This window comes from Lotus japonicus, chromosome 1 (assembly GCF_012489685.1).
Source record: "Lotus japonicus ecotype B-129 chromosome 1, LjGifu_v1.2".
In the NCBI taxonomy this organism is placed as follows: Eukaryota; Viridiplantae; Streptophyta; class Magnoliopsida; order Fabales; family Fabaceae; genus Lotus; species Lotus japonicus.
In genome coordinates, this window is record NC_080041.1 from 137079612 (window position 1) to 137096896 (window position 17285).

The 17285-nt window shown below is 39.6% G+C and overlaps 1 protein-coding gene across 8 annotated transcripts in view; it reads right to left on the reverse strand.

Annotated features, from left to right (window-relative positions):
* LOC130731472 (exportin-T) overlaps positions 1–14773 on the reverse strand; it is a 45724-nt gene extending 30951 nt beyond the window's left edge. For 7 of the 8 annotated variants that reach the window (XM_057583776.1, XM_057583778.1, XM_057583780.1 and 4 more), the window contains exons 1-7: positions 12751–14773; positions 12483–12572; positions 12286–12375; positions 11994–12098; positions 11738–11797; positions 11423–11485; positions 11245–11340 (exon numbers count right to left, since the gene is read on the reverse strand). In XM_057583776.1, the coding sequence (XP_057439759.1) occupies positions 11245–11340; positions 11423–11485; positions 11738–11797; positions 11994–12098; positions 12286–12375; positions 12483–12572; positions 12751–14466 (2220 nt within the window). In that variant the 5' untranslated portion in view covers positions 14467–14773. Of the gene's footprint in view, positions 1–9747; positions 11341–11422; positions 11486–11737; positions 11798–11993; positions 12099–12285; positions 12376–12482; positions 12573–12750 lie in introns of those variants that run through there. The other variant, XM_057583775.1, reaches the window with a different exon arrangement.
* Between the last annotated feature and the right edge of the window lie 2512 nt (positions 14774–17285).

The following is a 17285-nucleotide window of genomic DNA, read 5'->3' on the forward strand; positions in this document are numbered from 1 at the left end:
TCGTTTCTGTGCTCACAGTTTTGAGCTTTTTCTAAAAATTGTCCGATTTCCTTGATTTCTTGGTTGGGTTAATGTTCCTTATGTTCCCATGAGTCTAAAACCTCTGTCAGTAATCGCCGATTGCGATTCAGTTGTCCAAGATCTGAAAAATTGATTCAAAACCCCATTAGTCGCACATTTCGAAACTTTATTGTCGAAAAGCTGTAATCTGACTTCGTGCCTTTAGGATTTGTTGTCACGGATGTCATGAGGATCAATGCTGTCAAATTTTTTTTCCGAACTGATAACTTTGAAGTTTTGAGCCTTTATTTTGGACCAAAATGCCCCTGGATAGTCGTATTTCGACCCGATTGTCCGAAAATTGTTCCGACAATTTCTTTGCCTTAGTTTTACCCTAAAACTACCTTGTGAATTGATTTAGATCGAAGAAAAGTTCGAAAACCCTATTTTCCATAGTGGGCCGAAACCTAATTGCTTGGGTACCGTGTCCAAAAATAATTTTTGGGTCTCTATGACCTGAGCCATTGCGTAGTCTTTCAATTGTCGAAATTTTGGCGCCGGTTTCGTGTCATTCTGAGTTCTGTAGCTCGAGTTATGCTCGTTTTAGCGAACGAAGTCTCCGTTGTCAATTTGTGCCTAAATAGGAACTCTGAAGCTTTAGAGGCTTTCTTTACGATTTCGATTAGTATTAGTAGATCTTGTTGCTCCTAGTGAAGCTTGTGTTGATGATTGTGTTTTCTTTGTTCTAGGTTCGCAATTTCCATGCCCAACTTCTACTCACGAAGGTAAGGGTAACTCGGTTTTTAGAGCGTCTTTGAGTCTTGCATGCTTTTATCGCACTGCCTGTGTTTGAGATGAAGATGTTTATATTGATTGGCAGATGATTATGATTATTATGCTGAATTTGGAAATGTTTTCTGAGAGGCTTCGGCCGTTTACTGGTTTCTGTCGTTACTGCTTCCTAGTGGATGGAACATGTGGTTACTTTGGATTGGTCCTTGGGTGGGCTTTGTTATTGTCTGACTTGGCATATAGGGCTTGAGTCAAGTGGCGATGAGGAGGTGTGTCCTATCATTGTCCCATCTTGCGAGATGCTAAGTGGCGATCAGGAGGTGTGTCCTATGATTGTCCCGTCTTGTGTGACGTTAAGTGGCGATTAGGAGGTGTGTCCTATGATTGTCCCGTCATGTATGACGTTATAAGTGGCGATGAGAAGGTGTGTCCTATCATTGTCCCGTCTTGAGAGACGATATTGATCGATCCATTTTGTTAGCAGCATATAGTTGCATTATAGGGAACTAACACCTGACCCTATGTTGTTGGATTTTCGTATTGGTTTATTGATATCTGATTTGATGTTACATTGTTGAGGTTATTATTATCTGAGTCTGATTTATGTTTAAGTTGTTGATATATGAGTTGAGTTATGTTGCTAGTTATTTACCATGCCAGGTAATTAAATTCGAACAACATGATTTTTCTCTTTTATACATGGTAATTGCATGGAGTTAACCCTTTCTATTTGCTACTTGTTGTTTGGGCGCTTAACGCTATTAGGCGATGGAGATCCTTCCGCCGAGGCATAGCTACTCGAGTTGGAGATCGAGTTGTAAGCGGTGGAGTAGAGGTATGAGAAGCAGCTTTGCTTCTCTTCTTGTGGATTATGTTGGAGTCTCTTTTACTTTATGAGAACTCTGTTATTAAAGTCTTGCTTCCGCCACTGTTAAAGTGCGCATGTTTATTCTGAACCTTACTTATGGTATTGTAAACTATTATTACTGTATATCGAGAAACAAGTTATCTAAATAAAGTTATGGTATGTTTCCAACCTTTTAGCCGAAGTGTTAGTTGTTTTACAGAAAAAAAATTCCCTTGGTTTTTAGGGATTGCAGATTGGTCCTTAGACTTTGTTAGGTTACTAATGTGACTCCTCAGTTGAGAATTGGGGTGTTACAATTGTGGTATCAGAGCTTTGGTCTAGAAAACCAGAGCTTTGGGTAGAGTGCCTGCTTAAGATGTTTGAACTCTGAGACCGATTGATGGGGTGTCAATCGGAGGAAGAGTGTGCTTGATTACTGTTTATATAGATTATTTTTGAAGGTTATTCGTAAGTGAATAACCTTATGCTAGTTATTGTTAATTATACATTTGATATAAGTATATACATAGTTAGTTATTATAGAACTTTGTGTTGTTCTGGCCTGAGTATCTGTTGTGGTCTTTGACTGTTCATGAAAACAGGAACAGGAGGTTTCCACAACCGATCGAGACTCAAGGTTCAGACAGCATGAATCCGATGGAGCAAGCTATTGCTAATCTGACTGCCCTTATGGCACAACAAGTTACTAACACTGCTGCAAGGGAGGAAGCTGAAGCTCAACGTGCTGCTACTGCTGCTTTGGTGGCTGCACAAAACCAAGCTGAAGAGAATGCTCGCCGTGTTCAGCGGGAGGAACGTGAATTAGCTGCTGCTCAGACCAGGGGTCTGAATGATTTCAAGCGTCAGGATCCGCCGAAGTTCTCTGGGGGCTTCGATCCGGAAGAAGCTGACTTATGGCTCCAAGAGTTGGAGAAGATCTTTACCTTCTTGCGTACAACTGCAGAGATGAAAGTTGATTATGCAACCTACCTGCTAACGGGTGAAGCTGAGTATTGGTGGCGTGGGGCTAGGGCTATGATGGAGGCTGACCATCAAGCCATCACTTGGGAGTGTTTCCGTGGAGCTTTCTTGGACAAGTACTTTCCTAGAAGTGCTAGAGCCGCTAAGGAAGCACAATTTCTGAGACTCCGTCAAGGAGGCATGACCGTTGCTGAGTATGCTGCAAAGTTGGAGTCGTTGGCTAAACACTTCCGTTACTTTAGAGGACAGATTGATGAAGGCTACATGTGTGAGCGATTCATTGAGGGGCTGTGTTATGAGCTGCAGAGGGCGGTGCAACCGCTAGGACTGAATCGCTACCAAGTGCTGGTGGAGAAGACCAAGGGGATTGAGGCCATTGATAATGCAAGGGGCAAATTCCAAGGTCTGAACAAGCCTTACCAAGGAAGTGGAGGTCCGGCTAGGACTAACCAAGGAAGAGGTGACAAGGGTAGGCATTTCCAGAAGAAGCCGTATGTTCGTCCTCAGGGTAGGGGGACAACTTCTGGGTCCTTTTATCCTACTGGTGGAAATGCAATTGCACTAAGAACCCCATCTGGGAATCGGGAAGATGTGACTTGCTTCAGGTGCAACAAAAAGGGGCACTATGCCAACCACTGTTCTAAGAGTCTTGCGGCGTGTTGGAACTGCAACAAGCCAGGCCACACTGCTGCAGAGTGCAGGATTCCTAAAGTTGAGGCTGCTGCAAATGTTGCTGGGGCTAGGAGGCCTACTGCTGGTGGAAGGGTCTACTCGATCAGTGGAACTGAAGCTGAGGAAGACGATGGTCTGATCCGCAGTACCTGCGAGATTGCGGGTAATTCCCTTATCGCGCTATTTGATTCTGGTGCTACGCATTCATTTATAGATATAGCTTGTGCGGCAAGGTTAAAGCTAGAAGTGTCAAAGCTACCGTTTGACTTGACAGTGTCTACCCCTGCATCTAAGAGTCTAGTAACTAACACTGCATGTCTGGAATGTCCTTGGATGTACCTAGATAAGAAGTTTGTAGCAAACTTAATCTGTTTACCTCTCAAGGGATTGGATGTGATCATAGGCATGGATTGGTTGTCCCACCATCATGTTCTTCTTGATTGCGCCAATAAGGTAGTTATCTTTCCCGATGCTGGACTCGCTGAGTTCCTGAACTCGTACTTTTCAAAGCTTTCTTTGAGGAAAGGAGCTTTGAGTTCTCTCATGTCTACAACCGTGGTGGAAGCTAAGGAGAATGGAGTACAAGGAATTGCTGTTGTGCAAGATTTCGAGGATGTGTTCCCCGAAGACGTACCTGGAATACCTCCGGTCAGAGATATGGAGTTCACAATTGATATAGTCCCAGGCACTGGACCTATATCAATCGCACCGTATCGTATGGCACCGGCAGAACTGACTGAGCTGAAGAGTCAACTCGAAGATTTAACCAAGAAGGGGTTTATCCGACCTAGCGTTTCTCCGTGGGGAGCGCCAGTGCTGCTTGTGAAGAAGAAAGACGGAAGATCGCGACTTTGTGTGGATTATCGACAGTTGAACAAAGTCACGATAAAGAACCGTTATCCGTTGCCAAGGATTGACGATTTGATGGATCAGTTGAAGGGTGCTGCTATTTTCTCGAAGATTGACCTGAGATCGGGATATCACCAGATTAGAGTCAAGGATGAGGATATTCAAAAGACGGCGTTTAGGACACGCTATGGGCACTATGAGTACTTGGTGATGCCGTTTGGAGTTACGAATGCACCAGCTGTATTCATGGACTACATGAATAGGATCTTTCATCCATTCTTGGATCGCTTCGTTGTGGTGTTCATCGACGACATCTTGATCTACTCGAGGAATCGTGAAGAACACGAGGAACATCTACGTCAAGTATTACAAGTTCTTCGGGATAAGGTACTGTATGCTAACGCGACAAAGTGTGAATTTTGGCTCAAAGAAGTAAAGTTTTTAGGACATGTCATCTCAAAGGAGGGTATTGCTGTGGATCCCAGTAAAGTGGAAGCGGTACTTGCATGGGAGCGTCCTAAGACTGTGACAGATATAAGGAGTTTCATCGGTTTAGCTGGATATTACCGACGATTCATCGAAGGTTTTGCTAAGATTGCAGGACCATTGACGAAACTCACCCGGAAGAACCAACCTTTTGCTTGGACAGAGGATTGTGAACAGAGTTTCCAAGATATGAAGAAGCGTTTGACGACCGCGCCAGTTCTGACATTACCACAAGAGAAGGAACCCTACGAGGTTTACTACGATGCTTCGTACCAAGGTTTGGGTTGTGTGTTGATGCAACACCGAAAGGCTGTGGCTTATTCTTCAAGGCAATTGAAGATACATGAACGGAACTATCCTACGCACGATTTGGAGTTAGCGGTTGTGGTATTTGCGCTCAAGATTTGGAGGCACTATCTTTATGGGAGCACTTTCACTGTTTTTAGTGATCATAAGAGCTTGAAGTACCTGTTCGATCAGAAGGATCTGAATATGAGACAAAGGCGTTGGGTGGAATTCATCAAGGACTATGATTTCACTTTGTTGTACCACCCAGGAAAAGCAAATGTTGTAGCAGACGCACTGAGTCGCCAGACAATTCATGTTTCATCGTTGATGATTAAGGAATTGGAACTTATCGAGACTTTTCGCGACCTCAGTTTGGGTATGCAAGTGACACCTGGAAAATTGAGCTTTGGGATGGTGACGATCACTAGTGATTTTCTGAACGAGATCAAGGTGAAACAACTGTTAGATGAGGAGCTGATCGAGAAACGGAACTTGATCATTTTGGGAAAAGCGCCGGATTTTGAGGTAGGAACCGACAACATTCTGCGTTGCAAAGGACGTGTCTGCGTACCATTGGACATGGAGTTGAGAAGGATGATTCTTGACGAAGGTCACAAGAGCAGATTGAGTATTCATCCGGGATCGACAAAGATGTATCAAGATCTAAAGTTGAATTTTTGGTGGCCAGGAATGAAGAAGAATGTAGCAGAGTTTGTGGCGGCATGTCTGACATGTCAGAAGGCGAAGATAGAACATCAAAAGCCTGCGGGTATGTTACAGTCACTTGATGTGCCGGAGTGGAAGTGGGACAGTATCTCTATGGATTTCGTGGTAGCTTTGCCAGCTACGAGGAAGAGATTTGATTCCATTTGGGTCATTGTGGACCGTCTGACGAAGTCAGCACATTTCATACCGGTGAAGACCACGTTCAATGTGGAGGCACTTGCAAAAGTGTATGTCGCTGAGATTGTACGACTTCATGGAGTACCATCGAGTATTGTTTCTGACAGAGATCCGAAGTTTACTTCGCATTTCTGGAAGGCGTTGCACGAGGCGCTTGGGACGAAGTTGAGGTTGAGCTCTGCCTATCACCCTCAGACGGATGGACAGACAGAGAGGACAATACAGTCATTGGAAGACTTGCTGCGAGCCTGTGTTCTGGATAGTCAAGAAAGCTGGGATGAGCTGTTGCCGTTGATCGAGTTTACTTATAACAACAGTTTTCATGCTAGTATTGGAATGGCACCTTATGAGGCTTTGTATGGGAGGAGATGTAGAACTCCTTTATGTTGGTTTCAAGATGGCGAACATCTTCTCGTTGGACCTGAATTAGTACAACAAACTACTGAGAAAGTGAAGCAAATACAAGAGAAGATGAGGACGTCACAGAGTCGACAGAAGAGTTATGCTGACACACGACGGAGAGAGTTAGAGTTTGAGGCGGGAGACCATGTGTTTCTTCGCGTGACACCAACTACCGGAGTGGGAAGAGCGATAAAGTCGAGGAAGCTGACACCGAAGTTCATTGGACCGTATCAGATTATCGAGCGAGTCGGTAAAGTAGCTTATCGGATTGCGTTGCCACCTTTTCTTTCCAAGATTCATGATGTGCTACACGTGTCACAATTGAGGAAGTATATTCCTGATCCCTCTCACATCATCAAGGAAGATGATATTCAGCTTAGAGACAACTTATCTTTTGAAGTGGCACCAATGAGGATTGAGGAACGTAGGATCAAGCAGTTGAGGAACAAGCAGGTTCCTCTGGTAAAAGTGATTTGGAACCAAGTCACGGGCGATGCTACTTGGGAACTAGAAGAGAGGATGAAGGAACAGTATCCGGAACTCTTCACTGAGCCTTAAGTTTCGAGGACGAAACTTTCTTTTTGGGGGATAGTATTGTAAGACCTGGATTTTCAGAACAAGCTAATTTCCGACTCACGCGTAGAATCAGTGTAAGCGTGACAGGAGTTTGATATTTGAGAAAGATTAATGAAGAATAAAGTTCAGGAATTGCTTGAGGAATGTTGCGTAGTCATTTTAGGAATTAGAGCGAGTCGTCTGCATACCCGCCTTATGGCAAGCGTGTCCAGAATAAGCTAATTTCGCTTTAGAGCAACGTTTTAAGTGAGATTTCGAATCCTTGGAAAATTTAAAGATTTTCTTTATTTTTCCTTCGACCAGCGTTTCATTTCGGAACTCTAGACTGTACGCACGATAGTATTCACTTTTCGGAAGTCCGACGACGCTAATTTCCTTGCTTCGAAACCCTAGATTCGAGCGATGGATGAAGACTTTTTCTATTCGGGACTTCTAACGAAGTTTCCGTCCGCGTTGCCAGATTTGTTTCGACATTTCCAATCTTTCTTCAGAAGGAAGTTTTGTCGTCTGAGCATCACAGCAAAAAGTAGTTTAACGGGACAGATTAACTTACACCGCCTTTGGGATTTTAGATATCGTTTTTCCCAAATCATAGATAATTGTTTTGAGTTCTGGAATTCTGACGCCAGAATCTCTCTTAGAATTCCTCGGTGGACGTGCTGCAAAAATCGGAATCGCGAAATTTTCATTTTCCCGCGATTTCACCTGCCTATAAATAGCTCGAAAAAGCAAAATCTCTTCATTCTCACCCATTCAAGGCCGCGAGCAAGGAGAGAGGAGGAGAGGAGAAATTTTCGCGAAAACTTGACCAATCTTCGTGCAGTTCGTCCCTACTTCTAGGTATTGAGGTAACTAGCATGAATCCTACCTCTGTTTACTGTTTCTGTTGCGTTTCTGAAGTCGTTTCTGTGCTCACAGTTTTGAGCTTTTTCTAAAATTGTCCGATTTCCTTGATTTCTTGGTTGGGTTATGTTCCTTATGTTCCCATGAGTCTAAAACCTCTGTCAGTAATCGCCGATTGCGATTCAGTTGTCCAAGATCTGAAAAATTGATTCAAAACCCCATTAGTCGCACATTTCGAAACTTTATTATCGAAAAGCTGTAATCTGACTTCGTGCCTTTAGGATTTGTTGTCACGGATGTCATGAGGATCAATGCTGTCAAATTTGTTTTCCGAACTGATAACTTTGAAGTTTTGAGCCTTTATTTTGGACCAAAATGCCCCTGGATAGTCGTATTTCGACCTGATTGTCCGAAAATTGTTCCGACAATTTCTTTGCCTTAGTTTTACCCTAAAACTACCTTGTGAATTGATTTAGATCGAAGAAAAAGTTCGAAAACCCTATTTTCCATAGTGGCCGAAACCTAATTGCTTGGGTACCGTGTCCAAAAATAATTTTTGGGTCTCTATGACCTGAGCCATTGCGTAGCTCTTTCAATTGTCGAAATTTTGGCGCCGGTTTCGTGTCATTCTGAGTTCTGTAGCTCGAGTTATGCTCGTTTTAGCGAACGAAGTCTCCGTTGTCAATTTGTGCCTAAATAGGAACTCTGAAGCTTTAGAGGCTTTCTTTACGATTTCGATTAGTATTAGTAGATCTTGTTGCTCCTAGTGAAGCTTGTGTTGATGATTGTGTTTTCTTTGTTCTAGGTTCGCAATTTCCATGCCCAACTTCTACTCACGAAGGTAAGGGTAACTCGGTTTTAGAGCGTCTTTGAGTCTTGCATGCTTTTATCGCACTGCCTGTGTTTGAGATGAAGATGTTTATATTGATTGGCAGATGATTATGATTATTATGCTGAATTTGGAAAATGTTTTCTGAGAGGCTTCGGCCGTTTACTGGTTTCTGTCGTTACTGCTTCCTAGTGGATGGAACATGTGGTTACTTTGGATTGGTCCTTGGGTGGGCTTTGTTATTGTCTGACTTGGCATATAGGGCTTGAGTCAAGTGGCGATGAGGAGGTGTGTCCTATCATTGTCCCATCTTGCGAGATGCTAAGTGGCGATCAGGAGGTGTGTCCTATGATTGTCCCGTCTTGTGTGACGTTAAGTGGCGATTAGGAGGTGTGTCCTATGATTGTCCCGTCATGTATGACGTTATAAGTGGCGATGAGGAGGTGTGTCCTATCATTGTCCCGTCTTGAGAGACGATATTGATCGATCCATTTTGTTAGCAGCATATAGTTGCATTATAGGGAACTAACACCTGACCCTATGTTGTTGGATTTTCGTATTGGTTTATTGATATCTGATTTGATGTTACATTGTTGAGGTTATTATTATCTGAGTCCGATTTATGTTTAAGTTGTTGATATATGAGTTGAGTTATGTTGCTAGTTATTTACCATGCCAGGTAATTAAATTCGAACAACATGATTTTTCTCTTTTATACATGGTAATTGCATGGAGTTAACCCTTTCTATTTGCTACTTGTTGTTTGGGCGCTTAACGCTATTAGGCGATGGAGATCCTTCCGCCGAGGCATAGCTACTCGAGTTGGAGATCGAGTTGTAAGCGGTGGAGTAGAGGTATGAGAAGCAGCTTTGCTTCTCTTCTTGTGGATTATGTTGGAGTCTCTTTTACTTTATGAGAACTCTGTTATTAAAGTCTTGCTTCCGCCACTGTTAAAGTGCGCATGTTTATTCTGAACCTTACTTATGGTATTGTAAACTATTATTACTGTATATCGGGAAACAAGTTATCTAAATAAAGTTATGGTATGTTTCCAACCTTTTAGCCGAAGTGTTTAGTTGTTTTACAGAAAAAAAATTCCCTTGGTTTTTAGGGATTGCAGATTGGTCCTTAGACTTTGTTAGGTTACTAATGTGACTCCTCAGTTGAGATTTTGCTTGTATCTTTCCCCCAATTCCTATTTGGGAATTAGGGTTTTACCATTTAATAATATCAGATTTGGCTGGTTTCTATCATTGTTATCAGCCAAATCTGATATTATTAAATGGTAAAACCATAATTCCCAAATAGGAATTGGGGGAAAGATACAAGGAAAGGATCCCAAACACCCTCCCAAGAACCAGAGAGACCCAACGCTCTCTAAACCCTAATTCCAAAGTGAAAACAAAGATAACCTAATGCTCTCTAATCACTCTTATTTATAGGCAACATGCCTCTTAACCCTATAACTAACTAACAAACTACTGACCCCACTTAACTACTAACTACCTAACCCCGGTTATTTATCAAAGTCACCTTGAATTAGGATCACTTTTAACCAACCACTCAACCTACTACCGTCTACCGCATTAAAAATGCTCCAAAACATATATGATACAAAAAAATATAAGAAAATTGTGGCAGTGTGTTAGAACTGGTACCCAATGGATAAGGAAGATCAACCAAACAGTAAGCAAATCCTTATTGGAGACAAGAGTTCTGAATTGATACTTAAATATAGTATTATTAGATGTCAAGTAACCACTTATCCCAAAAGCTTAAGCTGTTGGGTAAGGGTCACATGAATGGTTTTATATTATATTCTAACACGCCCCCTCACGCAAGAGCCCTTTGGGCTTTAAGCGTGGATAAATGCACAAGCCCACCTACATGTGCTTAATTAAATTCCACTTTTTAATTAGAAAGTGAGGGAAGCAAGTATTAAACTCTAGACCTCTCGGCCATAGAGGCTCTGATACCATGTCAAGTAACCACTTATCCCAAAAGCTTAAGTTGTTGGGTAAGGGTCACATGAATGATTTTATATTAAATTCTAACATTAGAGAAGAGAACGTTCTCAAGAGAATTACAAACTGGTATCCAATAACCAGCCACCCCAAAACCTAATTCTCCCGAAAACTAATCCTAATAGAGAAACCCAAGGCCGTTTGGCTACTAACACACACCATCAGATAAGGCCCTCTTGTGGCGCCTCCTATAGACCTTAGTAATAGGTAATTTAGGTCTAATTCTATCACAGTGCCAGTAAATCTTGCACCTTTCTTGTTGATGTGTCAAACAACTGCCTAACAGGGATTTGCTCAGTTCTAATAAAGTTACAAAAAAAAAGGACTAGGCTCCCACAAATTTACTTCACAAAGAAGATACACAGACTAATATGACATGTTTACATCTACTTAAAGCACAGTACTCTGACATACATCCTGCCTCCAGAGGAAAGTAATATTCTAAAGCAGCAGAAAGCCAAAACACTATGACACATGCAAGATACTAAAAAACAAGGCATTCATTGCCATACACGCATATTATGCAGCCTAATAGGATCACATATTGAAGATGGCCCAACAAAAAATTAAGAAGATAACAAGAGATATCAATAATATTCTCAATGCCATTACATTCCAATTCTTTGTACAATCACCACAACACCAGCAGTTCCAAAATAATCAGCAATGCACAAATAGTAAAGCAAAGAAATGCATTTAAATCTGGAAATGGAAGAAAGATTAAGTTGAATGAAATTAGAGATAACATGTACCTCAATTTCTGCAAGCAACTGCTCGAGTGCCTTTGGAAGGTAAGGAAACACAGATGCTCCTAGTGTATCCACCATGCGGTGTATAAAAGAGGTTACCTACATGTATTGCACAGATATTAGGGGACAATGACAGACTCATGTGTAAAAGAAAAATTCAGTCATCGTATCTAATTCGTACCTTGTTTCGCAGAGGTTCAACTTTTGGAAATATAACAAGAACTTGGAGAAGTACATCCAATGTCTACATAAAAGAAAGGATGACAAGATTTAGAAAAAATATATTATAAAGAAACAAATATACAAGTTTAATAAAAATAGAGATGTAACAAAGATGGCTTCTAGACAACAACAATGAAGTCCAAAACTTTGATCTACGAGACAATGACAATAATATTTTCTAAAGCTGCTAACCATAAAAATGACAGAAAGTATACATTGACAAACCATAGACACCTCCGGGTAACATGATCCAAAACAACTTGAAAATACTAACCTGCTTAAACATGAGGCCAATTCCAGGGCGACTAGTTGTTACGAGACGCTCACTGAAGCCCTAGATCATGTAAAAATAATAAGAATGGAGGTAAAAAATGAAACTGTTGATACGTGTTCCCATAACGCTATCCTTTGAAGTTTAATAGTAGGATACAAATTTATAAATACAAATCTTATCATTTCAATATAATAAGTTTTAAGGCATTTACAAATGAATGTATAAGGAAAAGCAGAAGCCCAAATTACGAAAGTACCTTGCTGAGGGAATTAATTGCCATGATAATTTGCTGGATTATAGTAATTTTGGAATTAGTCTCCTCATAAGTCACTAATTTGGCATTTAAGAGCAATGCCTCAACCTGTTTAAAACAAGCGTAGGAAATTATATGGCATCAAATACCAGCTGCAACAATCTCTAAGCAGAAATTTTTTGGAATCAAGGGACGAGGGTGGGGGCAAACTATTTCTCAGAAATCAAGTATTTGCAATGTTTCGTTTATTATTTTTGGATAAAAATATGTAACAGATTCCAGTAAAAAAATTAACCTGCTGACAAAGAGGACGGAGCAAAGAAGATAGATAATCCGATTGTTTTTCAGGAGGGACATCTTCCATTCCTATCAACAACCCAATCGCCTGTAAAGTGTGTCAATTAACATATGAGAAGATAAACGCATTGCTAAAATTCACAGAAATATCCTTAATCCTGAAACTTTAAGAAATGTAAATAGTGTACTAAATACCTCAAAAATGTGGCTACCATCTTCTGACCCTGAAAGATCTTCTGTTGTAGAATTCATAATAGTGAACCGTGCAACTGTATCTTGTAGGCTCTGATTTCGAAATAACATTTAAAAGAATTCAGGATTCATAGAGTAGTTGGAAACCAACCATAAGATTAACCCAAGCACATCAACGGCAAGCAAAAAAATGCAGGAGTTACACTTAAAATATTAAGTACATTTAAAATTCAGAAAAAGGTGTAAGAGGGATGGATAGTATAATCGATACCTGCAAAATTGTCTCTATGAAAGACACCAACTTCACTTTCAGCAACTTTACAACCCTCATAAACAAATAGCTGGCCCTACGGCTTACATTGATATTTGGATGATGTATGCCTCTTTCATCAAGAAAGGCGGTCAAAACCAAAGGAATATATTGAGTATTGTCTTGAATAAACTTAACATATCTTGTCAGAGTCTCCAAATAAATGAGAGCAACTAGCCTATTAGAGTGACAAGGAAACTTCGTGGATAGAAGCATAAGCACCAACTCACTCAAAAACCCATTCCCATTTTTTATGGTTTCCTCACTTAGGGATTCTCCAAGTGCATACAAAAGAGAAAGGGCACTTTCGACCTCCTCCACATTGGTATCTGTAGATCTTGAAAGAGCACTTGCTAACGAATTTCTAATAAACAACTGAGTTATATCAGGTGCTACACGACCCACGGTGCGAAGCAATACAAATAAATCCTTTCTGAACTCTACCATCCTATCTTCCTCCTCTTTTCCAATTTTGTCCATCACATCCAGATTAGTGCGATATACAGGATTATAACGGATTAGCACAAGGATAACTTCTAATATCTGTCCTACATGAAGTAGCTGTTCCTCCCTCAAAGGAGTAAAGCACTTCAAAGTGGCAACATAGCCTGAAAGAAATTGAACCATATTAAATGTAGCATCTACCTCAAAGTTCTTCATTACATAGAAAACTGATGGTAAAACTTCATTCAATAGCTCCATAGAGTTTCCTTTAGCGTCCTCAGAATTTACGCGTTTAAAGCAATCCAAGACTTCCACAGCATACCCAGAAAGCAAAGCAGCTATATCAGAAACCAGCTCAGCATCAGCATCCTCTGTGACCAACATAAATACACGACTAATTTGAAGGCTTTGCAACAAGGAGAGTTTTGATTGGGGCTCCATTCGCTTAGAAACTACTGCTAACAAGCATCTGACTGAAGCACAACGAAGCTGATCAGATGGGGCACCAACCAAAATCAAATCAAAGAACAAGGGGATAAATGTGTCGTTGACAATAAACCCAATGTCAATCCAAGAAATATACCTCCTCATGGAATCTAAGACACTAGCACATAGTTCTTGGTCAGAATTCTGGTACATAGAAATAATGTCATACCAAGCTATCACTATCTGGGATACACACTGCTGTCTCATTGCATCTTTAACACGCCCAGCAACTGTCAACTCCTCGGGAGTTCTAGGGTAGTCCAGACTAATTAACTCATCATCCAGGGAGTTCAAAACTCTACAAAACATGTCTATGACCAAAGTCCCCTTGCTCAAATGCGATAAAAAATCAACAAAGAAGGAGGACCAAATCAAGGGGTACTCGAGGTAAATCAAAGTAATCAAAACTTGTGCAAGCTTGTTCTTAATAAATGCAGGGCCTTCTAAAACCCTAATCAGATTTTCGTCTTGAAGGCAAACAATCGAAAACACGGAGCCCCTAATCATGTGCTTCTCATCCGGGGTCATTGTCGTGTATCGTGTCTGAATGACTTCATGTAAGGTCTGTAGGCACCAAAATTGGACTTGAGCAAGATTTGTAAAACATAATTTTTCAATGCATAATCTACAAACGGATGGCTTCCCCTTAATATCGTTGCAATAATTTTTCGCCTGTTTCTTCAACTCATCATCAATAGCGCCCGATTCATCAAACATAATAAGAATCCCCTTTTCCAGATCATCCATGATATGGTATGCTATGCTATGGTGAGCTTTGCGGTGGTGGTGAATGGAATTCTAGGCAAGGGCTAAAATACACTAAATTCAAGGGCTAGGGTTTTGTTTTCTTAGATCGCCTCAGATTTTATTATTGGCTTAATTGCACTTTTGCTCCCTGATCTTTCACCTTTGTGCGATTTACCTCCCTCATCTTTAAAATGAGCGAATTCCCTCCCTCTTCTATTAATATGTGTGATTTAGGCCCTTCCGTTAGTTAGCCGTCCAATTGCTAACGGTGGTTGCTATTTTCACCCCCCTTTTACTAACCACACCCCCTTATCAGAAATAAAAATAAAAAAATAAATTAAATAAATTAAATAAAATTAATAGAAAATAAAAAAAACTATAAATTAAAAAAAACTGAAAAAATATTTTTATAAAAATCAAAAAAAAAATAATAAAATAAATGAAATAAGTTAAATACAATTAATAGAAAATGAAAAAATATTTTTATAAAATCAAAGAAAAAACTGAATTTTTTTTTATAAAAATCAAAGAAAAAAATGTTTTTATAAAGTCAAAGAAAATAACATATTTTTTTTAATTGAAGATAGAAATTTAAAAATAAAATAAAAGAAGAATTTGTTTCTATTTGCACCACCTACACTAAATTAAAAATAATTATTCTTTTATTTTATTTTTAAATTTCTATCTTCAATTAAAAAAAATATTTTATTTTCTTTGAATTTATAAAAACATTTTTTCTTTGATTTTTATAAAAATATTTTTTTCAGCTTTTTTTTATTTTATAAAAATGTTTTTTCATTTTCTATTATTTGTATTTAACTTATTTCATTTATTTTATTATTTTTTCTTTGATTTTTATAAAAATATTTTTTTTCAGTTTTTTTTTTATTTTCTATTAATTGTATTTAATTTATTTTTTTATTTTTTAGCTTAATTGCACTTTTGCCCCCTGATCTTTCACCTTTGTGCAATTTACCTCCTTTTTTATTTTTATTTTTATTTTTATTTCTGATATGGGGGTGTGGTTAGTAAAAGGGAGGGTGAAAATAGCAACCGCCGTTAGTAATTGGACGGCTAACTAACGGAAGGGCCTAAATCGCACATATTAATAGAAGAGGGAGGGAATTCGCTCATTTTAAAGATGAGGGAGGTAAATCGCACAAAGGTGAAAGATCAGGGAGCAAAAGTGCAATTAAGCCTTTATTATTATTGTTTTGAGTTTAATTTTGATGAACTTCTTTATATTAGGTTAAAAAGCACTTTTGGCCCCTGATGTTTTAAGTTTGTGCAAATTCTGCCCCTACTCTATTTTTGTCGATGTTTCTACCTCATGTTTTCAAACAGTACACCGTCTACCCCTCCGTCAGTCAGACGTTAACAAACTAACGGTATGAGCTGATTTGACTTTTTTTTTAATATTTTTTGGACCTGCCACGTGGAAATTACAAGTGAAATTGGAAAAAGGGGGCATGGGAGATTCAAACTCAAGACCTGTAAGTAGCAAAACATGCATTTAACCAGTTCAGTTACATACATAATTGATATATACATCAAGCAAATTTAATTTATATCATTTCCTTGATCATCATCAACTTCATATACTCTTCTTCATCTCTCCAATCCACTCAGGAACCGCTCCTGAGAAAGCCTGACAGGCGGAGGGGTAGAGGGTGCACTGTTTGAAAACATGAGGGGTAGAAACGTCAACAAAAATACCGTAGGGGCAGAATTTGCACAAACTTGAAACATTAGGGGCCAAAAATGCTTTTTAGCCTTTATATTATATCCCATTAGCTTTTCTCTTGTAACCAAAAAAAATATATTTTTATTTGTTTTCGGTTTAGTCACTCAAAATAATTGTATTCCATTTAGGTGTGGTAAATATTAAATATTTTCCCACGAGTATGTCCCTTAGAATCGAACTTTTGACCTCAAAGTTTAAACAAGCATTTTTAACAATTGTGACTTAAGGGGTCTAAAGCGCGAATTATCTTTTATTGTGAATGGAAAACTAACAATAAAAACTACAAAGTTAAAACATCCGTGGACAAGAAGGGAGCAACAATTTTCGGGGAACCTCAAGACTAGTGAAAACACATTGTAGGCTAACACCCAACCCGACAAGGTAATCTGCAAGGCCGTTAGCTTCATGAGAAATATAACGAAGGCAAATATCTCAATTCCGCAAAAGGAAGGGATGGATATCCAGAAAGATACTAGCACGTGCATGATACTTGAACCTCCCATGGTTGAGCGTATCCACAATTTCTAAGCAATCGGACTCATAGCATGAAGTTTTGCTAACAAAGGATCTCCTCCATCTTGCATTCCTGCATAGAACCCATGTTGCCAATCCCCATAAAAGTCTTGTATATCGCACCCATCACCATGAGGTTATGGGTATAGCTAAAAGCTTCATCAACGATAAGTGAGAGGTATTCCTTCAGAGGTAAGGACTAGCGAACACGTAGCGGGAGGGACAAGATTTGCTCATGGTGCCTTCTTATGCACCTACGTTATTCATACTCCTCTTGTTTAATCTAGGAACACACAAACTCAACTTCCAATCATCTAATGTCACATATTTAAAGAAATAGAAAAAGAAATTGGTACATCGGAAAATTAAGAAAATAAGGAAAACTACACCCCTAGAGCATCCTTTAAGATTAACTCACCACTCGACGTTACCCGCCTTTTCCTTTCCTCTTCAAACCCTAGCAAGGATGAACATTTACTCCCTAGAAGGTTCTCATTTTTCCAATCTTTCTCCCTCAATGAGGATGGAATTTCTCAAGCTTAATGATAAACTCAGTTAACTT